At 55.3% G+C, this 26,174-nt stretch overlaps 1 protein-coding gene across 1 annotated transcript in view; it reads left to right on the forward strand.

Annotated features, from left to right (window-relative positions):
- GABBR2 (gamma-aminobutyric acid type B receptor subunit 2) overlaps window positions 1-26,174 on the forward strand; it is a 211,613-nt gene that overhangs the window by 165,134 nt on the left and 20,305 nt on the right. The window contains 1 exon segment of the mRNA XM_029053600.2: window positions 655-777. Within this exon segment, the coding sequence (XP_028909433.1) occupies window positions 655-777 (123 nt within the window).

Consider the following 26,174-nt stretch of genomic DNA (forward strand, 5'->3'; position numbering starts at 1 on the left):
CCCTGGATTCTAATCCCGGCTCCGCCACTTGTGTGACTTTGGGCAAGTCACTTAACTTCTCTGGGCCTCAGTTCCCCCATCTGGGAAACGGGGCTGAAGACTGTGAGCCCCACGTGGGACCACCCGATGACCTTGCATCTCCCCCAGCGCTTGGAACGGTGCTCGGCACGCAGTGAGCGCTTAACCGATACCATTACGAGATGCGGCGTGGCCTAGTGGCAAGAGCCCGGGCTTGGGAGTCAGAGGCCATGGGTTCTAATCCCGGCTCCACTGCTTGTCTACTGTGTGACTTTGGGCAAGTCACTTCTCTGCGCTTCAGTCACCTCATACGTAAAATGGGGATTGAGACCGTGAGCCCCACGCGGGAAAACCTGATTACCGCGTATCTCCCCCAGCGCTTAGAACGGTGCTCGGCATATAGTAAGCGCTTAACAGTTACCATCGTCGTTATTATTATTATACCGACATTAATATAAATACATTCATTACAGATGCGTACGTAAGTGTTGTGGGGCTGAGGGAAGGGAAACCCGAACGGTTTCGTTTAGGGAGCGGGGAAGAGTTCGGAAATCCCTCCCCCGTTGACGTGCATTCGTTGTTAGCAGAACTTCGGCATTCACCGCTGGCTTCCCCTCTTCTTATTTGTCCCTCCAGATCATTAAGGACCAAAAACTGCTTGTGATCGTTGGCGGGATGCTATTGATTGATCTTTGCATATTGATTTGCTGGCAGGTTGTGGATCCTTTGAGGAGGACAGTGGAAGCATACAACATGGAGGTATGTCACCGAGGCTGAGTACTAGCTCCTTCCACCCTCACGGGTCCCTCGGGTTCCCCCGGGGGGGGGGGGTCTCTAGCCAAGTCTCCCCGCTGTGCCACCAGAAGCCCCAGCCCGTCTGTAAAATGCCTCTGGATGAAAAGCGCGAAAGCAGAGCGTTAAAGACGCAAGTCGGCTAGCCCTCCCTAGCCTCGGTTGGAACGCGGTGCAGTTCCTCGGCCTCTTTAAGAAACCTCGGGTAAACCGAAAGAACTCCATCTAGAAGCACCGGGGACTCCTCGCGAAGAATGTATAATAGATGCCGTGGCGATAAATAATAGATCGCCGGAGAGCATTAGCAGGTTTCAGTGAGAACGCACGCCAGCTAGCGATGGAATAAATATTTGAAGGCGACGGCCGGGAAGGTCAGAACGTAGTAATCGGTACGTAGGGTTTGGGATTTTCGGCGGATCCTCCGCAGCGGTCTGCCTCTGATGTTGTGCGGGAATGGAAGAGTGTACGCGAGGGCAGCCTGGTCTTCTTGGGGCCGGGGGCTAGAAGGTGGGAGAAATCTCACGGCTCCCCGTGCTCTGGGATAGCTCCTCCAACTCACCGGTGATCGGGGAGGCAGCCGACCAAGGCCGAGGGCTTTTCCCCGGATGGTCCTTTTGGACTGTAAGCTCGCTGTGGGGATGTGACTCTCCCAAGCGCTCGGTACGGCGCTCGCCCCACGGTAAGCGCTCACTGTATCCGCCCGCGTGACTGACCGATTGATCCTCTGAGTGGTTCTGGTTGCAGAGAGGCAGTTCTGTGTTTTGTCCTGCGTCGATAATGGTAACGATATCTGTTAAGCGCTCACTACGTGCCGGGCACCGTACTAAGCGCCAGGGTGGAGACGAGCAAAATCGGACCGGCCGCGGTCCCCGTCCCCCGTAGAGCTCACAGTCCCGATCCCCATTTTACGGATGAGGTAGCCGAGGCTCAGAGAAGTGGCTTGCCCGAGGTCACGCAGCAGACGGTAATAATAACGGTGGTATTGGTTAAGCGCTTGCTACGTGCAAAGCGCTGCCCTAAGCACCGGGGGGATAGAAGGTGATGAGGTTGTCCCACGTGGGGCTCACGGTTTTCATCCCCGTTTTCCAGATGAGGGAACTGAGGCCCAGAGAAGGGAAGTGACTGGCCCAAAGTCACCCAGCTGGCAAGTGGCGGGGTGGGCGTCGCAACCCAAGTCCATCCGACCGTCGGGCCCGAGCTTTGGCCACTGGGCCTCGCTGCTTCTCGGCCAAGTCGGCGGAGAGCGTTCCGGGCCGTGACTCATCCCGCGGCAGCAGCCAGACTCTGCTGGAAAAAGGCAAAGGAAGAACGTTTCATTTTCTCATTTTGCAGCGGCGTCAGTCTTTTCAGATGGATTTCTTTGCCCGGGTGGGAAGATTGGGTCGGTAGGATGCGACCGCAGAGATCCGGAATATTTGGACCCTAGGTATTGCTGGAATTTCTTTTCCACTTTCTCAGTGGAAAAGGCTATTATTTTCTATTATTTTGTTAATGAGATGTACATCGCCTTGATTCTGTTTATTTGCTACCGTTTTAATGAGATGTTCATCGCCTCGATTCTATTTATTGCCATCGTTCTCGTCTGCCCGTCTCCCCCGATTAGACCGGAAGCCCGTCGAAGGGCGGGGACCGTCTCTATCCGTTGCCCATTTGTCCGTTCCAAGCGCTTGGTACAGTGCTCCGCACATAGTAAGCGCTCAATAAATACTATTGAATGAATGAATGAGTGGGGCCTTATCTTAGTGACGAGGGGTCGAGGACCAGTCAATCAATCGGTTGTATCTCTTGAGCCCTTGCTATGGGCAGAGCACTGTACTAAGCGCTCGGGAGAGCACAGTACAACAGAATTAGCGGACGCATTTCATTTGCCTTCCCTTAATGAGCGTAATTACGGTCTAGAGGGGGAGACAGACAGTAATATGAACGAGTAGTTTATAATATATAATTTAAAGATATGTACATAATTTAAAGAAAGGTGTACACTTACGTGACGTGCGCTCGTCGTGGGCAGGGAACGAGTCTACCGACTCGGTTGCGTTGTACTCTCCCGGGCGTTTAATACAGTGCTCTGCACGAAGTAAGCACGCGGGAAAAAATGTCGTCGATGAGGATGACTGGGGCTATGCGATCAAGCGACAGATCGTGAGCCGGAAGAAAGAATCTTCAACATTCTTCGCCAACTGCCGTCCGATCCCCAAGCGAATGAGCGGCAGGATCCCCAAGTAAAGCCAAGGCCCTTCCGGCTGGCGACATCATCGAAGACGGAACCAGCTGCGGTCCGGGAATTATTATAATGATAATAATAATAATGATAATAATGGTATTTGTTAAACGCTTATTATGTGCCAAGCACTGTTCTAAGCGCTGGAGCAGAGGACTGTCGGGAATGAGAACTCCCAGGAAAACAGAAGAAATTTCAAGGCTGTGGCCAAGAAGAATGTTGGCATTTTTTGTTAAGCGCTTACTATGTGCCGAGCACTGTTCTAAGCGCTGGGGTAAACACAGGGAAATCAGGTGGTCCCACGTGGGGCTCACAGCCTTCATCCCCATTTCACAGATGAGGTAACTGAGGCCCAGAGAAGTGAAGTGACTCGCCCACAGTCACCCAGCTGACAAGTGGCAGAGCTGGGATTCGAACTCATGACCTCTGACTCCACAGCCCGTGCTCTTTCCACTGAGCCACGCTGCTTCAAGAATGCCAGGGTGAATAATGATAGTATTTGTTAAGCGCTTACTATGTGCCAAGCACTGTTCTGAGCGCTGGGGTGGATTCAACGTGGGGGCTCACAGTCTTAATCCCCATTTTACAGATGAGGGAACTGAGGTACAGAGAAGTGAAGTCACCCAGCTGACAAGTGGCGGGGCCGGGATTAGAAGCCACGACCTCCGACTCCCGGGCCGGTGCTCTTTCCACCGAGCCACAGATCACCGTGGTATTTGTTAAGCACTTACTATGTACTGAGCACCTTACCGAGTGCTGGGTAGATGCAAGGTAATCGGGTTGGACAGGGTCCCCGTCCCACCTGGGGCTCCCGGTCAGAGGGGAAAGGAGAACAGGTGTTCGACCCACGACTGTCAGATGAGAAAGCCGAGGCACGGAGAGAGTCGGTGACTTGCTCGGAGTCACCCGGCGGGCGAATGGCAGAGGCGGGATTAGAACCCAAGTCCCCGACTCCCGGGCATTTGATCTCCTTTAAAGGAAAATCATGCTCCCTGGAATTTGTTATTAATAAGAACTATTATTAATGGTGTCCGTTAAGCATTTGCTCTGTGCCTGGCACTGTACTGTACACGTACTGATGGGAGAAGCAGCGTGGCTCAGCGGCAAGAGCACGGGCTGGGGAATCAGAGGTCATGGGTTCAAATCCCCGCTCCACCGCTTGTCAGCTGTGTGCCTTTGGGCAAGTCGGTTGACTTCTCTGTGCCTCCGTTCCCCCAACTGTAAAATGGGGAGGAAGACCGTGAGCCCCACGTGGGACAACCCGATGACCTTGTATCCTCCCCAGTGCTTAGAACAGTGCTTTGCACATAGTAAGTTGTTAACAAATGCCATCGTTGTTATTATTATCATTCTGCAGGAATTGATAGTTGACTGTGACAGGTAGCTCGGCACTGGAGAGCAGCACTCCAGGTAAAGCAAACCCATTTGAAAACGCAGTTCGGTGCTCCGCCTAACGGAAATGGGTTTTCCTTTTCCTAATGTCCTAAAAGACCACATTTCATCTTTAAAACTAGGCTTTGCAAAAGAAGCGTGAGGACGTCGCTGCGTTTTCATGTGATTTCCTTGGGGCGAGAACCTAACGAGCCTGTCGTCGACCTATTCGATTGCTGGCTCTGACGCAGCCAGATCTGAGAGCGGGAGATGGAGTTCGTCCATTCGATAGTACGTATTGAGCGCTTACTGTGTGCAGGGCGCCGTACCAAGCGCTCGGAACGGACAGTTCGGCAACAGATAGAGACGGTCCCTGCCCGTCGACGGGCTCGCGGTCTAATCGGGGGAGACGGACGGACAAAAACAATAGCAATAAATGGAATCAAGGCGATGCGCTCCTCGTTAACAAAATGAACAGGGTAATAAAGATGTATACAAATGAGCACAGTGCTGAGGGAAGGGGAAGGGTTGCCAAGCAAATTCAGTTAGCCTCAATGCCGGGAAAGAGAGGTAGAATTGGCTTTCCGATCGCCAGTTCACTGCTTAAGACCGTTCCTCGCGTCATGTCGGGGGAGCTCGGTATCACCCCGCCCGTGTCCTTGGGGATCAAAAGTTTAGTTGGCCAGATCGCTGCACCTTCCGTCTCTACCTGTATCTCCTGTAGACCCTGTATCTCCCCCAGCGCTTAGAACAGCGCTCCGCACATAGTAAGCGCTTAACAAATGCCAACATTATTATTATTACCACCTGGAGCCGCAGGAGAGTGGGTGGAACCAGAGAAGCAGGACTGGGTGAGTCGCGTCGCTTCTCTGTGCCTCAGTTCCCTCATCTGTAAAACGGGGATCGAGACCGTGAGCCCCACGTGGGCCGGGGACCGCGTCCAACCCCGTTGGCTTGGATCCACCCCAGCGCTTAGTACGGTGCCTGGCACCTAGTAAGTGCTTGACAAATACCGTAGGGTTTTTCGGATAGAGCCCGGGCCTGGAAGTCAGAAGGACCCGGGTTCCGATGCCGGCTCCGCCGCTCGTCTGCTGTGTGATCTCGGGCAAGTCGCCTCACTTCTCCGGGCCTCGGTTCCCTCATCCGGAAATGGAGGTTAAGACGGTGAGCCCTGTGTAGCGTTTAGTACAGTGCTTGCCCTCAGTAGGTGTTGGATAAATACCGCCGTCGGTTAGGAATCAGGGAGCCAGGAACGGCCGTGGACGGCAGAGAAGTGGAGAGCAGGGGCTTGTGGGAAATCAATCAATCAGTCAATTAATGATATATATTAGATTGAATGCTCACCGTGGGCAGAACACTTGACTAAGCGTTTGGGAGAGCGCGACCCGTTCCCTATCCACCGGGATCTCAGAGTCATGTGTTCTAATCCCGGCTCCGCCGCGTGCCGGCTGCGTGACCTTGGGAGAGTCGCTTCACTTCTCTGGGCCTCGGTTCCCTCCTCTGTAAAATGGGGGTCGAGACCGTGAGCCCCACGCGGGACGGGGACCGTGTCCAACCCCGTTTGCTTGGATCCACCCCAGCGCTTAGTCCAGTGCCTGGCACATGGTAAGCGCTAAACAAATACCATATAGTTCTGGGTGTTTTTTAAGAGGGGGAGAAGGACATGAAGATAAACTCCGGGGACAGAAAACCTGCTCACTGTGGCTGTTTCATCCCAGCTGCAGCGACCGCTGTGCTGCTTCCGTTTGGATCAACCTGCCTCCCGAGGGGGGGGGGGGGGAAAGCCTCCTTAATTGTCCAGCTCATCGGCCTTATGTTTAAAGCAGAGGCCTAGAGAGATGAGAACCTCATTAGTTTTCCCACTAAATTTTGTAAATTAGAGAGTCTGAAAGGAAAAAAAAAAAACCAACCACCCGAGCAGTGACCGGGTCTGTACAAGGTGAGGATACTGTCCGAAGATATAATTTCCCTAAGGAAAATTCCATTTCTGGCCTGAATCTGCACAGCTGACATTAGTGGTTCTGGGCCAGGGAGGGAGAGAGGAAGGGAAGGAGAGAGGAATGAAGGGAGGGAGAAGAAACAGGAGCACGACAGAAATCAAACTCCCAACCGTCGGCCCTCGTGGAGTTTACCATCTGATGGACGAGAAATAATCGTTATAAAAAATAATAACGATATCTAGGGAGAAGAAACAGGAGTACAACAGAAATCAAACTCACAGACTGCGGCCCTCATGGAGTTCACCATCTGACGGATGAGAAATAGTAATTGTAAAAAATAATAATGATATTTAAGTGCTCACTATGCGTCAGGAACTCTGCCAAGAGTTAGGATAGACACGGTGTAAGCAGATAAGACCCAGACCCTGTCCCGGATGCAATTCACAGTGGAAGTCAGCCAGTCAGTCGTCTTTATTGAGCGCTTACTGTATGCAGAGCACTGTACTAAGCACTTGGGAGAGTACGGTACAGCAGTACATGTCCTCCCCGAGGTCAGTGGGAAGAGCACAGGCTTAGGAGTCTGAGGTCATGGGTTCTAATCCCGGCTCGGCCGCCCGACAGCTGTGTGACTGTGGGCAAGTCACTTAGCTTCTCGGTGCCTCAGTGACCTCGTCTGTAAAATGGGGATGAAGACCGTGCGCCTCACGTGGGACGACCCGATGACCCTGTATCTCCCCCAGCGCTTAGAACGGTGCTCGGCACACAGTAAGCGCTTAATAAATACCGACGTTATTTATTATTATTATTATTATTATTACTATTAAGTCCCCCTTTCCTTTTCTCCCGCTCCCTTCTGGGTCACCCCGACTTGCTCCCTTCACCCTCCCCTCCCCACAGCACTTTTGCCTTTATCTGGTATTTATTTCTATTAACGTCTGCCTCCCCCTCTCGACTGAAAGCTCGTTGCGGGCGGGGAATTTGTCTGTTTATTGTTCTACTGGACTCTCCCACGCGCTTAGTACACAGTAAGAGCTCGATAAACACGATCGACTGACTGAGCCGAGGCCCGGCCACGCGGGGCGAGATCTGTCGGCTCTCGGCCGGGGACGGGGCAATCAATCAATCAGTCGTGTTTATCGAACGCTTACTATGTGCAGAGCACTGGACTAAGAACTTGGGAGAGGACAGTACAGGGGGAAGGGATGGAGCGGTGACCTCAAATGACCGTCCGCATCGTCCCTAGAGCGACCAGATGTCCCAGCTGAGCCTCCTTTTCCCCTAAATGAGTGGAGGAAGAGCAGCTTGGGAGACTGAGGCAGAGAGCTCCCAGTCGGCAGTGAGAGGGTCTCGTCAGCGCGCTTTGGTCCAGCACGGACACTTCCTCACGGAGAAGCTTAATAAATATTTTCTGATCGTCTTTGGTCAAACGTCTATGTTCTCCGCCACTGCCCTCTCTAGTTAAAGCTCATCTCTCTCTTAACGAATGGAGACGGAAAGGTCCGCCTGCGTGTGGGTCATAATGAGAAACCGACTCCGTTCCCAGTTAAAAGCCACTTTTTTTTTTTTCTCCTTCTCCGGCCTGTCACTTTGTATCTACTTTCTGTCATGTTTTGCTTTCTGGAGAGGAAAGCTCTTCATGCCTCACCAGTTCCGGGCCAGGTTTTCCCTTGCTGTCTGGGGGAAGGAGGCAGGTCTTCCAGGGCCAGAGAAACGGGGAGGAGATGGCAGGGGAGACCGCCCCGGGCAAGAGGAGAGAGGTGGGAATTAGAACCCGGGTCCTTCTGACTCTCAGCCCCGTGCTGTGGTGCTGCGGGGTCAAGCCTTTGGAGCGGGACTGGCTCGCTCGATCAGTCGATCTATCCGTGGTATTTATAATAATAATAACGTTGGTATTTGTTGAGCGCTTTGTTGAGCGCTTACTGTGTGCAGAGCGCTGTCCTAAGTAGGCGGGAGAGCCAGACCAACACAGTTGGTAGGCACATTCCCTGCGGACAACGGGCTTCCAGTCTAGAGGGGAAGGCAGACGTCAGTTCATTCAACAGTATTTATTGAGCGCTTACCGTGTGCAGAGCGCTGTACTAAGCGCTTGGAATGTACAGATCGGCAATAGATAGAGACAGTCCCTGCCCATGACGGGCTCACGGTCTAATCGGGGGGAGACGGACGGACAGAAACGATAGCAATAAATAGAATCAAGGGGATGGACGTCTCATTAGCAAAATAAATAGCGTAATAAAAAATATATACATGTAGATGAATGATGGCTATGGACCTAAGTGCCGTGGGGTCGAGGGAGGGGTGAATAGAGAGAGAAGCAGCGCGGCTCAGCGGAAAGAGCCCGGGCTTGGGAGTCAGAGGTCGTGGGTTCCGATCCCGGCTCCGCCACTTGTGTGCTGTGTGACCTCGGGCAGGTCACTTCGCCTCTCTGGGCCTCGGTGACCTCCTCTGTGAAAATGGGGATTCAAAAATGTGAGCCCCACGTGGGACGATCTGATGACCCTGTATCTACCCCAGCGCCTAGAACAGTGCTCAGCACATAGTCAGCGCTTAACAGATACCATGATTATTATTACAGAGGGAGCAAACCAGGGCGGGGCAGGAGGGAGCGGGAGAAGAGGAAAGGAGGAATTAGAGAAGGCTTCTTGGAGGAGATGGGGCTTTGGAGGCAGGGAGAGGGATTGTCTGTCAAATGTCCTCAAGGCCTCCCTGTGCCAGTCCCCAGGGACGGGCCGGCCCATCCCCCTCCCCGCCCGAGGGAGAGAAAATCCCAGCTCCCTCCGCCTTCGAACAGCTCGTGTGAGCCTGAGGCTCACGGATTTAATAGTAATGAAGATGAAAGATTGATGGCTGACCTAGTTTGAAGAAATAAAGGAGCAGGTGGCTCGCTGCTGACTAGGAAAGTTGATCGACAGTGCAGGGTCCGCAGAAGTGACGGGACACAGTGAGGTGAAGCCTCCGGCCTCACGGCCAGTTGGAAGAACGTATTCGGTCCGAAGGACTCCCCGCACGCGGGACGGAGAAGACGGAGAAGCGGCGGGGCGCGGCGGAAAGAGCAAGGGCTCGGGAGTCGGAGGTCATGGGTTCTAATCCCGGCTCCGCCACTCGTCCGCCGTGTGACCTCGGGCGGGACACTTAACCTCTCCGTGCCTCCGTTCCCTCATCTGTAGAATGGGGCTGGAGACTGTGAGCCCACGTGGGACAACCTGGTTACCTGGATCTGCCCCGGCGCTTAGAACAGTGCTTGGCACGTAGTAAGCGCTTACCAAATACCAACGTTATCATTATAGGTTTCCTTCACGAATTGGCTTCTGACCGTCCGCTATTCGAGGAGCGCGGGCGTCTCCGCCCTCTGGACCGTCCACGTTCGAGAAGGCGCAGGGTGGGAGATGGAGTGTGGTGTAGCGGATGGAGCCCGGGCCTGGGAGTCGGACGGTCAGGGGTTCTAATCCCGGCTCCGTCGCTTGTCTGCTGGGTGACCTTGGGCGAGTCACTTCACTTCTCCGTGCCACAGCCACCTCATCTGGAAAAAACGGGGATCAGGAGCGTGAGTACAGTATGAGCGGGGACTGTGTCCCACCTGATAAACCGGTATCTACCCCAGCGCTTAGAACAGATAGTGAAGAGAAATCGCCGCGGGACTGATCTCTGTAGGTTATCAGGTTGATCCCAGCCCCCGGCCCTCACGGGCCCCAAAATCTAGGCTTCCGTCGAGATCTCTGTAGCAGATCCCTACATCTGTCCCTTTAGTCGTGCCTCTCCTCATTCCCGAGAGGCTGACATGGAGGAAAGAGCACTTTTCCTCAAGCAAAATCCCGTCTTTCCAGACTAGTCGGAGGAAACTGCAGTGTGCCGAGCAGCGCGAGCGCTAAACAAGCGGCGTGATCATTGAAAATTCCATAAAACTCCATTAACTGGGGACGGATTCAGAGTCCGCCCTCGCTTCATCCGGTCGGTCCCGTTCTCTCTCCCTGCCGCTGCCAGAAAAAAGAAGGTAGGTTTTGATCCAAGGCGGGAAGCTGTTGATCCACATTATGTTTAACAAAATCTCAGTTCTCGTAAAACCCCGGAGGCTGGAGAAGGACGTGAAGAGACAGCAGAGCCGAGAAAGAGTCAGAGCCCTCTCGATCAACCCGGATACCCTGCAGACAGGTTTAAAGAGACGGGGAGAAAAAGAGACCGACCAGTAAAAACACCCCAGCAGATAAGACCTGTAGACACCTCTAACACATAAATGTCCACCGAGAACTGTCGTGGCCTAGTTACGGTCTGATTGCTTTCGCTGAGATTACATTTCCTAGCTGATAAGCGCCTCGACTGCCTTTTGTACTTTTCCTGGAAGATTCCCAAGCACCACCCTCCCAGACCGGAAGCTCGTTGTCGACAGGGAGTGTGTTACATTGTTGTATCGGGAAGCAGCGTGGCTCAGCGGAAAAGAGCCCGGGCTTCGGAGTCCGAGGTCGTGGGTTCGACTCCCGGCTCTGCCGCCTGTCAGCTGGGGGACCGGGGGCAAGTGACTTCACTTCTCTGGGCCTCAGTTCCCTCATCTGTAAAATGGGGCTGAAGACCGTGAGCCTCGCGTGGGACAGTCCGATTCCCCTGTGTCTCCCCCAGCGCTTAGAACGGTGGTCGGCACACAGTAAGCGCTTAACAGATACCAACATTATTATTACTATTACTCTCCTGAGCGCTTAGTACAGTCCACGGTAAGCACTCAAAAAATACCGCTGATTGACTGAGCTAGAGCGGTGCTCTGCGCGCTGTAGTTTTCTCCAGTCAGTCTGGAAAGACGGGATTTTGCCTGAGGAGAAATGCTCTTTTATCCACGTCAACCTCTAAGGAATGAAGAGAGGCCTGCCTAAAGGGACAGATCTAGGGATCTGCTACAGAGATCTCGACGGAAGCCTAGATTTTGAGCCCCGTGAGGGACGGGGGCTGGGATCAACCTGATAACCTACAGAGATCAAGCCTGGAACCGTTTCTCTTCAATATCTCTATTGCTGACCTGCTTAGGAGGCTTCAAGAGCAGTCAGATTCACAGTCGATCGGTTAACCGGGGAACGGTGTTTCGCGATCGCAGAGCTCCTCAAATAGCGGACGGTCAAGTAGCGCTTGGGAGAGTACAACAGGACGATAATAACAGTCGTTTTCTCGGCCCGCGGGAGCCTGAGGTCTAGACGATGCGGGGGTTTCAACCTTTAGGAAGACGGAAGTGGAATTTGGAGAGCCGTCGACACACTGGGGAAACGTTCCCGTCCAAACAGGATGAACTTCAGTGGGGTTGATCGCAAGGTGAAGATGGGGCCATTTTTTGTTCAAATGGCGTTTCTTAAGCACTTTCTGTGTGCCACGCGCTGTTCCGAGCCCTAAGGTAGATACAAGGTTATGAGGTTATTAGAAAAGCAGCGTGGCTCAGTGGAAAGAGCCCGGGCTTGGGAGTCAGAGGTCGTGGGTTCTAATTCCGGCTCCGCCGCTTGGCAGCCGCGTGACTTTGGGCAGGTCCCTTCACTTCTCTGGGCCTCAGTTCCCTCATCTGTAAAATGGGGATGAAAACTGTGAGCCCCACGTGGGACACCCTGATCGCCTTGTATCCCCCCCCCCCCCAGCGCTTAGAACGGTGCTTTGCACATAGTAAGCGCTCAACAAATGCCACCATTTAGGTTGATCACGGCCCCTGTCCCTCACGGGGTTCCAAAACGTAGGCCTCCGTTGAGAACGGAAACGTTTCAGGCGCAAATTGTCCCGATGTCACATCCTTTTTCTTTAAAAATACTCATTGTTGGGTCCCTTTTTTTCCGTAGATAAGGTAATGGGGAAAGCTGTCAATGAATTTATTTTTAGTAATCTTTCCTGGAAAAATGGAACACTGAGACGCTAGTCACTACTTATGAAACAGGTGTACGTGGTGAATTCTCTTTTGGGGGATCACCTCTCTGGGGCTGATGCATGAACTAAGAAGCTAGGTAAGAAAGATTTGTCGGGTGGCCCTCCGTTGCATTTTTACAGCAGTACAATTTTAGGGCCTTTTTACGCAAGAGTTACCACGTTAGAAGTAGCGTGGCCTAGTGGAGTCGGAGGTCCTGGCTTCTAATCTCGGCTCCGCCGTTCACCTGCTGTGTGACCTTGGACAAGTCACTTCGCTTCGCTGTGCTTCAGTTCCCTCATCTGCGGAGTGGGATCTCAGTACCCGTTCTCCTTAGACGTCGAGTCCCGTGTGGGGCCGGAATAGAAGCTACTGTTCATTCAGGCTATTCATTTTATTCAGTCGTATTTACTGGGCGCTCACTGTGTGCTAAATGCTTGGAAAGCACAATTCCGCGACAGATAGAGACAGTCTCTGCCCAACAGCGGGCTAACAGTCTAGAAGGGGGGAGACAGACATCAAAACAAGTAAACAGGCATCAAGAGCATCAATATGAATAAATAGAATTATAGATATATCACAAGGATAATAATGATGATGATAGCATTTGTTAAGCGCTTACTATGCGCAAAGCGCTGTTCTAAGCGCTGGGGAGGATACAAGGCGATCAGGTTGTCCCACGCGGGGCTCACAGTCTTCATCCCCATTTTACAACTGAGGGAACCGAGGCCCAGAGAAGTGAAGCGACTTGCCCAAAGTCACACAGCTGACAGGCGGCGGAGCCGGGATTCGAACCCATGACCTCTGAGTCCCCAGCCCGCGCTCTTTCCGCTGAGAAGCTCCTTCTGCTTCTCTACACATTATTATGTACATTATTCAAGGAATATAAAATGATATTAATTACAGTATATTAATCGTACGTGATATAATTAATAATATACGTTGATACAGATACACCTTATTAATCAGATAAATAGAATGATAGCTAGGTACGTAGATAGACAAATGCCCCGGGGCGGGAAGGGGGGGTGGGTCGGGGAGGAGGAGCGGGCCGCCGGCCCTAGCGCTAACGCCAGTGCTTGGCGTATAGTAAGCATTTAATGAACGCCGTTATCATCGCTGTTATGATAATAATTATTACCGTGTCGGGACTACTGTTAGATCTGTAGTTTCTGGCGCCGCTTTACTTTAAATGCCCTTGGCCCGTGGTGGTCATTAGCCTCGCCCTCAAAGCAAGGGAGGGTAGATGGCGGTGACTGGCGCTTCCTGCTTCCAAGGTGCCAGTCACCGCCCCGGGCTGGGGACGGGGGACGTTTTTTGGCTTCCCAGCCGGGTCCGGGACCGGACCTGGGAGTTGTCCTCCCTCCTCTGACTACCTCCCTATCCCTCATCTCCTTGACGGTCCCGTCACCACACTCCAGGTGCAGTGCCGGCCGTCCGGTGCCCCGAGTCTCAGTATAAGACCAGCCGGTCGTGACGACCACCCGGCATCCCCGGTCCCGGTTTCCTCCCTCCCCTTAATTTTCCCATTTTCCCATTTCTCTTCCTCTTCTCCCCTCCTCCGCTGGGAGGCCGGGCCGGGCCCACCTACCGTGGCTCAGAGACTCGGACCTCCGTGGCTGGGGCAAGGGGAGGGAAGAGAGGAAAGGGAAGGAGGACGGGGAAACCGGGCCACCCTCACTCAGCCGGGAATCTGCCCTGGACCGTTCCCAGTCGTCGGCTGGCTGGGCTCGCGATGGGAGTTTCTCCGTAGCGGGAATCGGCCGGTCGAATATTCCCATCCCTTCTGTAGCGAGGAACCCTTCCCCCTCGTGGTGTTCGCCCCGGGTGACTTCCTCGGCGGGCAGAGGCCGAGGTTTCTCCCTTTGATGTAAGCCCCTTTGATTAGGGGATCATCGATTATTTATATTGTTCTGAACCTCCAAAGCCTCGCTCTTTGAACATGAAAGCGTAAATACAATTTTTGAAGATCACGGGGTAAAAAGAGGTCATAGCTTCCAGGAAGCCAATCTGATTTATTCCGAATGCCTTGAAGGCAGGATAATCTTTCACGATTGGAATTCTGCGTTCTGGGGGCCAGCGTCTACTTCCATCTTTTCGAAATCATCTTCCCCGGGCCACGTGGTTGCGTTGGGTAGGTGTCGGGACTTCAGGGGATTGCGCTTCGGGGCTAAGGTTTAAGGAAGTTGATCTGTGCTTTCTTTTTCTCTCTTTTACCGTCGGTTCAACGGGCCAAGCAAACGTCCGGGAAGCAGTGCGGCCTAACGGGTAGAGCCCGGGCCTGCGCGTCGGAAGAGCCTGGGTTTTAATCCCGGCTCTGCCCCTTGTCTGCTGCGTGACCTTGGGCAGGTCACCTGACTTCTCTGTGACTCGGTTCCCTCATCTGTAAAATGGGGGTGAGCCCCACGTGGGGCAGGGACCGGGTCTGACCCGATCAGCTTGGATCCACCTGGGCGCTCAGCTTGGCGCGGTGCCTGACGCGTAGTAAATACTTAGCGGACGGCATAAGGAAACGAGGTAGGCGAGGTTTTAGGGAGGGAAACAACCCCAACGTCAACCCTCGATCGATCGATCGATCGATCACTCAGTGATATTTATATCAATCAGTGATATTTATTAAGCGTCGGCCGTGCCCTCCGGACTGTAAGCTCGTTGTGGGCTGGGAATGTGTCCGATTATTGTGATATTGTACTCTCCCAGGTGCTCAGTGGGGTCCTCCGCACACAGTGAGCGCTCAATAAATAGGATCGACTGACTGACCGGTTCTGCGCAGAGCTGGGCTGGGCCGAGCACTCGGAGCATCCGATAGAGTAGGCGGATACAATCCCCGCCCTCAAGGAGGAATTGGTTACGAGAGGAAATGAGGGCTTAGTTGGGTCCGGATAGAAGCCGCGGGGCTCAGTGGAAAAAGCCCGGCCTTGGGAGTCAGAGGTCACGGGTTGGAATGCCGGCTCTGCCCCCTGTCAGCCGTGGGACTGTGGGCGAGTCGCTTCGCTTTTCTGTGCCTCAGTTCCCTCATTTGAAAAATGGGGATTAACCGTGAGCCCGACGTGGGACAACCCGATGGCGCTTAGAACAGTGCCCCCGCACGTCGTGAGCGCTTCACAAATACCGACGTGATCATCACAGATCAGGATAACAGCAGTGCCGGCCAGACTGCGGCCAAGGCGAGAGAAAGCCCTGCGGGGAGCGAGAGATCCATCGGTCCATCGCATTTGTTGAGCCCTTACTGGGTGCGGAGCACCGTGCTAAGCACTCGGGAGAGCACGCTTCAACAATCAAGGACCCGGCCCCTCCCCGCGGCGAGGGAATCGCTTCCCAATATTTCGATAAGGTCACCCCGAAGAAACAGATCATGACGTCCGCCCGGGTAGCGCAGCAAGTCACGCGTATATGTCAACACCCTCCGCGTAAATATATCTTACAGTCAGTTTCCAGATTTTGCCCGTTGCGTGCTCCGCCGTGATCTCCCCTGCGTCGCTAATTTTACTTGGGTCGCTGTGGTGCGGGAGGCTGAGAAGCAGAAAGCAACCCGATGAAGCCTACGAGCCGTGCCTCGAGGGATCGAGTAGTAGAACGGATCCACCGGGTGGTAGATCCAGACCCCGTGGTCTTCGGTGGGCCCGGCGGGCGGGAGGACCCGGGTCCTGATCCTGGTTCCGCCCCCGGTCTGCCGTGTGACAAGAGGTCGCTTCGCTTTTCTGGGCCTCGGTTCCCTCATCTGGAAAGTGGGGATCGAGAGTCAGAGCCCCGTGTGGGACAGGGAGCGGGCCCAACCCCATTCGCTTGTATCCAAGCAGCGCGGCTCAGCGGCGAGACCCTGGGCTTGGGAGTCAGGGGTCATGGGTTCTGATCCCGGCTCCGCCGCTTGTCTGCTCTGTGGCCGTGGGCTGGGCGCTTCACTTCCCTGGGCCTCGGTGACCTCATCTGGAAAATGGGGATCGAGACTGTGAGCCCCACGTGGGACAACCCGATCGCCCTGTATCCCCCCCGGCGCTTAGAACGGTGCTTTGCACATAGTGAGCGCTTAACAGATACCATCGTCATCAGTTAGTACAGTGCCTGGGACAGAGGAGTGAGCGCTTAACAGACGCCACGGTTGTTAGTATCGTTAGAACTCCGTTTGAACGTGCATCCCTTTGAGAAGCGGCGTGGCTCAGCGGGAGGAGCCCGGGCTTGGGAGTCAGAGATCGTGGGTTCGAGTCCCGGCTCTGCCACCTGTCAGCTGCGTGACCGTGGGCGGGTCACTTCACTTCTCTGGGCCTGGGTTCCCTCATCTGTCAAATGGGGATGAAGACCGCGGGCCTCACGTGGGACGACCCGACGACCCCGGATCTCCCCCGGCGCCCAGAACGGCGCTCTGCGCGACGAACACCGATATCATTATTATCCTTTTGGGAATAAGGGTGCTTTCGGCCCGTTGGCCGACGCGGTGCCCCCGGCGGGCGGGATGGAAGGGAGGAGCCTTTGGACCGTTCAGATTCCCGCCGGGTTTCTTGGTCTCCCAAGCCTGTTGGTAGCGATTTCTGGGGCCTGTTCCCTGGAGGACGGTGGGCGAGAGGGCTTCGCGCAGGAGACAACCCGCCGAGCACAGCTCCCCGGGGACCAGCCGGCTCCCAAGCCCGTCCCTCAGGGGCCGGCTCACCGTGAGATTGCTTCCTCAGAGGAGCCCTGAGGAGCCGCCAGCCGTCCTGACGTATCTCCCCTTCTGGAACCCTCCTCGGAAAGGCTCCGGACGGCGTAGGGCAGCGGCGCGGGGTAGCGGATCGAGCCCGGTGCCGGGAGGTCCCGGGTTCTAATCCCGCCCCCCGCCTCTTGCCCGCTGTGTGATCTTGGCCGGGTCGGTTCACTCCCCCGGGCCTCGCCTTCCTCTTGGGCAGAATGGAGGTCGGATACCTCTTCTTCCTCCCCCTTGGTAAGTCCCATATGGGACCGGGACCGCATCCAGCCTGCTTAAGTCGTACGATAATAATAACGATGATCACGGTATTCGTTAAGCGCTCACCGTGGGTATCTACTCCAGCCCTTCGAACGGACGGAGCTTGACACGGAGTAAATGCTTAACGGGTGCCATTAGCATCGTTATCATTATATATAAAAGACTGATTAAATGAGCGCGGCGACGCGTAAGCTGAGCGATCTGTGGGCCGATATTTGATATCACCCGTTATATTTTCATCTTCTCATCCGTGTTTTTATAGGCCGTCTTATATTAATGGCCGCTCGCTGTGGGCAGCGAATACGGCTGCCAACCTGTATTCTCCCAAGCGCTTAGTACGGCGCCGTGCACACGGTAGAGCGCTCAATAGATACCACCGGCGATGGCGACGACCCGTCCGCGGTGCTGGGCCGCTCAGCCGGCCGATCGATCGTATTCATCGAGCGCTTACTGCGTGCAGGACGCTGTGCTAAGCGCTTGGGAGAGTACAGTACAGCAGTGTCGTAGACGCGCTCCCCGGCCAGAACGAGGTGACGGGGAGCAGCGTGGCGTGGTGGACGGAGCCCGGGCTCGCGGGTCAGAGGGTCCCGGGTTCTGATCCCGGCCCCCGCCTCTCGTCCGCTGCGCGATCTTGGGCAAGTCATGTCATTCCTCTGTGCCTCAGTGACCTCATCTGTAAAACGGGGATAACGCTGGTATCTGTTAAGCGCTTACTATGTGCAGACCGTAGATCCTGAGAACCCCTCTGGATGGTAATAATGTTGATGGTATTTGTTATGCACTCACTATGTGCCAAGCACTGTTCTGAGCGCTGGGGCGGATGCAAGGTGATGAGGTTGTCCCACGTGGGGCTCAGTCTTCATGGGGAAGCAGCGTGGCTCGGTGGAAGGAGCCCGGGCCTGGGAGTCAGAGGTCATGGGTTCGAATCCCGGCCCTGCCACTTAGCTGCGTGACCGCGGGCGGGTCACTTCACTTCTCTGGGCCTCCGCTCCCTCATCCGTCAAATGGGGATGAAGACCGTGAGCCTCACGTGGGCCGACCCGATGACCCCGGATCTCCTCCAGCCCTCAGAACGGTGCTCTGCACATAGTAAGCGCTCGACAAATACCAACGTTACTGTGATTATTATTATTGTAACGTGTGGAGAGAGAGTCTGATTGTCCCAAGATCAGTGCCTACTGCAAGTCGAGATGGCTCGTTGTTAGCCCCCGGATCCGTTTTAGTACCGGGGAAAAAAGTCTCCCCTGCTCAGATGGCATCGGCCAAGGGATGGCAGGCGTTTCATCTGCTCGATCGCCTCCCTCCGCGAGGTAGAGGGATTTCGGTTTCGTGCGATTCGTCGGCACGGGCAACTTCCCTGACAGTGGAGTTCAAGAGCGGACCGACTGCAAGGAGGCCATAATGAAGTCGCCAGTTTCTGAAGCCGTTAAAACTAACAGTTTAGGAGCATCTTCATAAGGCGTCCTTGTCTTCCGGAGATGGGGACGAAGGGAACGGGGAATTCGTTCTGCCCTCTGCTGGAAAGAGGATAAGCAAACCGGGAAGAAACGATCGTGAGAGAGATGGGTCGGTCGCGTTGATTGAGCGCTCACTCTGCGCAGAGCGCTGTCCCACCAAGTCGGTGGACAGGTTCCCCGTCCACAGTCGGCTTACGGTCTAGAGAGATCAGGCTAAAGGGGGAAGAAAATAGGAGAGTCAGCTCATTCTGGCCGGGGGACGGGTCTGCTAATTCTCTCGTACTGCCCCCTCCCCGGGGCTTTGCATGTAGTGAGCGCCCCGTAGATTGAGCGAGAGAAATAGCAGAGGAGAGAACGGGATGCTTAATCGAGTACCTTACGAAGACGTATAATTGTCCTTCGGAGTCGGAGGGGACACGGACGATGAGGAGACCCACCCGTGTGTCCCGTGGGATCGAAGAGACCAATACGGAACCCGCAGTCCCGGCACGTATTGAACGCCAAAGCAAAAGCTGCCCCTTGTTGCCCCTGGGGCAACCTGCCCCAGTTGCCGCGTCGGATTGTCTTGAGCACCCGGTTCTTTCGGCGTGGTTGAAAGAGTTCACGGAAAGACCTTCCCAAAACAGAAACTGGAATCCCGAGAAAGGATCCGAAGCGTCAACCCAGTGTCTGAGGAGTCCCGTTTGTGGTTTCGGTGGTTTTTTTTTTTAAAAAAAAAAAAAAACCATTCTGGTACCTGTTCGGCACTTACTATGTACCGGCACTAAACTGAGCCCTGGGGAAGATACAAGGTCATCAAGGTGGACCAGGTCCGCCTCCCACAAGGGACCCGCGGTCTTAATCCTCCACTTCGTAGGGGAGGTAACCGAGGCCCAGAGAAGTGAAGCGACTTCCCCGGGGTCCCACGGCAGCCAGGTGGCAGAGGCGCAATTAGAACCCGGGCCCTTCTGCCTCTCGGGCCCGTGCTCTGTCCGCTAGGCCGCACTGCTTCCTCAAACTCTGTCACGGGCCCCTTATTCTTCTCGTCTGCGTTCACTCTCTCGGGGAGCTCATCTGCTCCCAGGGTTTCAGCTACCGACTCCACTCGGATTCTCAAATCCATCTCACTATCCCGGACCTTCTCCTCTCCCCGCAATCCCGCCTTTTCCACGTCTGCGAGCTCTCGCCCTATGGCTGTGTCCCACTCCCACTTCCAACTCCCAAACCGAAACCCTCGTTTGCTCCCTAAACAGTCCTCTCCTCCATCTAAACGTTCTCACACAGGTGACCTCACCTTCCTACCTCCTAGTATCCGAAATCCACCGCCTGGGCATTAATCCTCGATTTCTTGCTCCCTTTTCACCTCTCACATCCAATCTGTAGCTACATCCTTCACCCCCGGGGTTTACAAATTGATCCGCGGGAAATTCTCCCAACTCGATTGCCCGCGAGCCTCCGTCAGAAATGCTGGCGGGGCCGGATGCGGGCGAGCGTATTCTGAAAGCGGAGACGCGGAGCGACGTGAAGATGATTAGGAATCGGCACGGAGTGTGGGTTGAGTAGATGGAACCCGGACCCGGGTGTCGGAGGGACCCGGGATCCGATCCCGGCTCTGTCACTTGTCTGCCGTGTGGCCTTGGACCGTTCACTTCACTTCTCTGAGCCTCAGTTCCCTCTTTTGGAGAGTGGGGATTCAGACCGTGGCCGCCTGTGGGACGGGGACCCTGTCCTGCCTGATTACCAGCACCTGGTACAATGCCTAGCACCTAGTACGTGCTTAACAAATACCATTTAAAGCAACGGGGTAACGATCATTCCAAAGAAGGCCAAGGACCTTCAAGGATCAGTCAGCACCAAGGAAACGTGGAACGGCGCTTAACAAATACCGTTAATCAAAATTTAAAAATGCCACACGGAGGCCAAGATTTTCATCAGCTCCCCCAGAGAGAGAGAGAGAGAGAGAGAGAGAGAGACCACACTGGCAAAATGTCCGGCCCGGGCTTGGTCTCGATCAAGATGAGGAGAGCTGGGAAGGGACCTTCGGGATTCAAGACCCCCCAGCCACTGGCCAGAGAGATGCCGCTGCAAGCCGGATAGCAATTAACGTTTTCACAGGGTTCTGTTGTGTTTTCTCCCAAGTGCTTACTGTGTGTGAAACACTGCTCTGAGGGCTGGGGTAGGTACGGGTTAAGTAGGTTGGACTCCGAGTCCAAGTAGGAGGGAGAACGGGCACTTCATCTCCATCTTTACGGTCGAGGAAACTGAGTCGCAGGGAAATCGACTGACCCGCCCGAGGTCGTTGGCAGAACCGGGATTAGAACCCAGGTCTTTTGCCTCCCAGGCCCGTACTCTCGCCGCGGGGCCACGCCGCTTCTGCTGCGGTAAGGCCCGTTGGATGTGGGAGTATATTTTCGGCCACACAGATGCACACGTACACACGGGAGAGTCCCAGCTTCGAAATCAAAGGCCAGTGAGACAGAGACTTCCTGGCAGTCGGCCCTATTTGATGGTGATGAAAGAAGACAGCGGACCCTAGCTCGGCTATTGGCCGTGAAGACAAGAGGTGACCAAAATCAAATGTTCCATCAGTCGTCGGCCGAAGGCCCTACTACCTGGGGGCTTAAGAGACTTAAAAGTCACAGACTATCTGTACGCGAAAATCCTCATCTCTTGGGAAAGACAGGAGCGGACTCCCAGGGAGGCGACGAACGGAAACCTGCTCATGAAGAAGTAAAGATCTTCAGAAGGCTTCCCTGTAGGTTCGGGTGAGAGGGTTAAGCTGATCGCGTGGCGTCCGGATGTGGAAAGGCTCCTCAACTCTCTCCACCTCATCTCCTCCAATTGCCAGTCGGTCCCCGCTGTCGTATTTATTGAGCACTGACTTTTCGCAGAGCACTGTACTAAGCGTTTGGGGGAGTACGATATAAGAGATACCTTCCCTGCCCGCAGCGACCTTTCAGTCTAGAGGGGGAGGCAGACATGACTGTAAACGAACAAGATGGTTCAAAGTGAATAAAGGGAGCGATCGAGTCGACACGGAAGGGAGCGGGGGAAGAGGAAAGGAGGTTTGGGAGAAGACCTCTCGGAGGAGATGGGCCTTCGGTGAGACTTCGGAGGCGGGGGCGAGTCCCCGGCTGTCAGATAAGAAGAGGGAGGGCGGCCGGGACAGGGGAACAGACGGGAAGCAGGGAGGTCAGCAAGGAGGCTGGTACAGAAATCGAGGCTGGATAGAATAAGCGCTTGGATTAACAGTTTGGCGAGGAAAGGGCCGATTTTAGTGCCGCTCTGAAGGTACAACTGACAGGATTCAGTGACGAATACGTGGACTGGACGGGAGAGCGGCGTGAAGGGCGACGCCAACGTAGTGGACTTGTGAGACAGGAAGGATGGTGGCGCCGTGTCCGCGGGGAAGGGAAAGGGATGAGAGAGGGAGGGGGAGGATGGGGTTCGGGTGGGAAGATAAGGAGTTGTGTTTTAGACGTGTCAAGTGTAAGCCCGTCAAACGGCAGGGACCGTCTCCATCTGCCGCCGACTCGTTCGTTCCAAGCGCTTAGTACAGTGCTCTGCACATAGTAAGCGCCCGGTAAATGCTACTGAACGAATGAACGGTGTGAGGTGGCGTGCAGGTAGAGGTGACGTCCCGTGATCGGCGGAGCCGGCCGTCGGCAGAATTGGGAAAACGGCTTGCCCCGAACGGCTTGACAAAGAAACCAGGTGGCGGCCCTGCTGGGATAGTTTGGTGTCGTCCCTCCCGAACCCGGAGAGAGAAAAACCGATCGGCCAGATTCGACAGAGGCGGGGTAGAAGCCGGAGACCGCCACCCGGGAAACTGCGGCGGCCAACGAAGCGGAGGAAGGAAGAAGGCGCACATCGAATGTTTCACCTCAAGAGGGGCTACGGGTCCGCCCTTCCTCTCCTGCAAATTGCTCCTGAAAGCTCCCCTTTTCGGGAAAAGCTGCCCGTGATTGTCCTTAATGATAGCTTCCTACGGTGGAAGAAGAGAGGGGACAGTGGAAGGAGGAAAAATTGCTCATCTGTGAGATCGAATGGCTTTACGTGGGAAGGTTCATTTAGTGGCTTCTTTTGTCTGATTTTTTTCTAAGCAGATGATGCGTTTAACTTGAACTGTTAGCCTCTTGCCCCGGGGCTACTCACTCTTTAGCATCCGGGTTGAATTGAAAGTCCCTTTTGCATTCTTCTAAAAAAAATAATCATAATAACCCCATTGAGCCCTAGGACGCGAGGAGCCGAGCCCGTTAAAGTGAAGAAAACTCCTCTAGGCGGGGAGACAGAATGGGCAGAGGGAAAGGGACCCCCCCTCCTCTCGACTGTAAGCTCCTGGGGGGCAGGGAATGCGTCTGTTACATCGCGCTTTTGTACTCTCCCAGATGTTTAGTACGGTGCCCCGCGCACAGTGAGCGCTCGGTAGACGCGATTGACGGACCGAGGCCAAGAGGGGAATATCTGAAGTTTCCCCCAAGAGGGCGGGCGGGTCAGCGTAGAACCGTGTTCCGCCGAAACCCACCCGACGTAATAATCGTGGTATCTATCTGTCAAGCGCTTACTGTGCGCCAGACACCGTACTAAGCAAATCGGGCCGGACACGGTCCCTGTCCCACGTGGGGATCACGGTCACGATCCCCATTTTACGGATGAGGGAACCGAGGCCCAGAGAAGTGAAGCGACTCGCCCACGGGCACACGGCAGACAAGCGGCGGATTCGGGATTAGGACCCGTGACCTTCCGACCCCCGGGCCCGGCTAAGCGTAGAGAGGCAGCGTGGCTCAGCGGGAGGAGCCCGGGCTTGGGGGTCCGAGGTCGTGGGTTCGAATCCCGGCTCTGCCGCTTGTCAGCCGTGTGACCCTGGGCGAGTCGCTTCGCTTCCCCGGGCCTCGGTTCCCTCATCCGCAAAATGGGGATGAAGACCGTGAGCCTCACGTGGGACGACCCGACGACCCCGTACCTACCCCGGTGCTTAGAACAGTGCTTGGCACATAGTAAGCGCTTAACAGGTACCAACATTACTATTAAGCACCCAGTACAGTAGTCTGCGCGCAGTGAGCGCTCAGTAAATACCATTGATTGGTGGAGAGGTGGCCCGGTGAAGCCGGAAGTTGGCGAGTTCCCAGTTTCACCACTCGCCCGGCACGGGCCACTCCAACCCCCGGACTGTTCCGCTTAACAGATTTTGCGTAATTTCCTCAGCAGGCCAACTGGCGCTTCCAGCTTATCTGCCCTTCGCAGCAGGCGAGGAACGGGCTAATGCGAGATTTTGCGTTGGTCCCAATTATTCCAACTCTCCAACGTCCCTCTTCCAAAGCATTTACACTTCAAAGCAGCGCCTATCTGCGCACATCCCACTGCGGGGGGACAGAACCGCGGCCTAGCGCCCAGTGGCGGGTACGGGGCGGTCGGAGGAGTTATCCTGGGCGGCCGGTTCCGTCATCGGTTCTAGGTGGATGCCCTAATTTAAAAAGGCTTTTTGCGACGCCGTGTTCGCCCTGAAATTTTACGTGCGGGCTGCGAACCTGCTTTCCAGACACCTTTTTCAGAGAAGAACTCATCTGAGCAGTTTGTTCCAAGACGGGCGGAAGTTAAAAAGAAGAAAAAAAATCGCAAGATTCCGCCCACCTCATGTCTTTGTCCGTAATGTGAGGAATATGGTAGAACCGTATTTGAATCCCACCCACGGGCAGAGTGAACAGCGATATATTTTCCATTTGGACTCCCTCCAGTTGTCGTAGGGCGGGTTCGTCCCCCCGGGGAGGGGAGGAGAGCGCTTAGAACGGTGTCTGGCGCGTAGTAAGTGCTTAACGGATACCATTTTAAAAACAGAGAGAGCGAGAGAGCTGCGGGAGCCGGGCCAAGCGGCAGCCGGCAACGCTTCGCTCTCTGTCTGGAACGACGGGATCAGCAGCTCCCCCTCCTCCGTCCCCTCGCCGGAGTCTGTCTGTAAGCTCCTTCTTCTTTCCCTGATTTTGGTCAAGCGCTCACAGTCTGCCGGCCACTGTGCTGAGCGCTAGGGTAGATGACCCGCCAGTCAGGCCGGCCACAGTCCCCGTCCCGCCTGAGGCTCGCGGTCTCAATCCCCATTTTGCAGATGAGGTAACTGAGGCCCGGAGAAGCGAGGCGACTCGCCCGAGGTCCCGCAGCAGGCGAGCGACGGAGCCGGGATTAGGAGCCAGGTCCCTCCACCACGCCGTGCTGCCTCTCTGCCCACTGGGCCCCGCCCGCTCTGCCAGTCCGTGAGTCGGTGGTATCTCTTGAGCGCTTACCGTGTGCGGAGCACCGTACTGAGTGCTTGGGCGAGCGCGGTAGAGCAGAAGCGGCCGGTACGTTCCCTGCCCGCCCTTGGGAGCTTTGAACAGTCCCTGGCGAAGGGTAAGCGGGCCCAGGAAACGAAGTGCGTAATAATCGCGGTGTGCGTTAAGCGCCCGCTGCGTGCCGGCGGCCGTACCGGACGCCGCGGTAGAGACGGGGTAAGCGGATCGGACGCGGTCCCGCCCGGGGATCTCAGTCCAAGGGAGGGGAAAACAGATAGCGGATGAGGAAACGGGCCCGATGACCTGACGGGGGTCACGCGGCAGGCAAATGGCATGACTGGAATTGAAAGCCAGGTCTCCCGACTCCCGGGCCCGTGCTCTGAATCGGGAAGGGGAGCCCACGCGGCGGCCGGATGGAGGATACGGTCGGGGTTTTGGAAGAGGTCACCTCTGTTTCGCCCCTTAATTCTCTGACTGACCCACTTCCCTGGGGAAACGTAGGTTGTCCTAGGCGAAATTCTGCCCAGATGCCGCTAGCCTTCCTCCAAAGGGACTGCCCTTTCCCACTCACCCCGGTCTGCTCCGTGAGAGGAGGGCGGCGCCCTGTGACATCCCATCTTAATTGGCCGCAGCCCTGGAAATCGTCGTCGCTGCCAGGGTGAGCCCGAGGCAGAGATTAGCACGGCCGTGGACCCGACCCAATTCCATCCCCAGCGCGGGAAGGGACTCATCCTGCCGTCCGCTCTTCTGATGGCTAACGGCAGGAACGCTGACGGTCGCAGACGGAACCCATCGCAGCCGAATCACCCGAAGAAGCATTTCGCCTCCGTGGCGGCGGGTCGGTGATGGGGTGCGATGTCAGCCCGCCGCCGTGCAGACGAAGGCCCGCCTTTGGATTTAGCGTTTTCCCAGAGCCAGGGGTTTCTCCCTCATTTGGGGAATCGCTCGCTCAGTTGCTCCAAGTCACCGAAACTCAACGGCGAATGAATTTTGACCCCGGTACCCCCGGCGGATTGCGCGGTCTGGTGCCGGAGCGGGAGAGGACGGAGAGCCTGGGGGCCGGGGGGGGGGGGGGGGGGGGCGGGGCAGCTGCAGATTTGGCTTCCGGGGGACGTAGATCTTTCACGTTGTACTTTGCTCCGAGGTTCGGGGAGCGGTGCTGGATTTTGACACTGTTTCGTGTACACGTCACCTTAGGGATGCGCGATCTGTTCCAGAGAGAGAATGAATTTTCCTGGGAACTCTAGTTTTATCCGAGAAGCTCAACCCAATCGATCCGCGGGCTGGATCCGTGGGGAGAGAGAGGAGCGGCGTGGGTTATTCAAGAATTTCCC

This window comes from Ornithorhynchus anatinus, chromosome X3 (assembly GCF_004115215.2).
Source record: "Ornithorhynchus anatinus isolate Pmale09 chromosome X3, mOrnAna1.pri.v4, whole genome shotgun sequence".
Taxonomy (NCBI): domain Eukaryota; kingdom Metazoa; phylum Chordata; class Mammalia; order Monotremata; family Ornithorhynchidae; genus Ornithorhynchus; species Ornithorhynchus anatinus.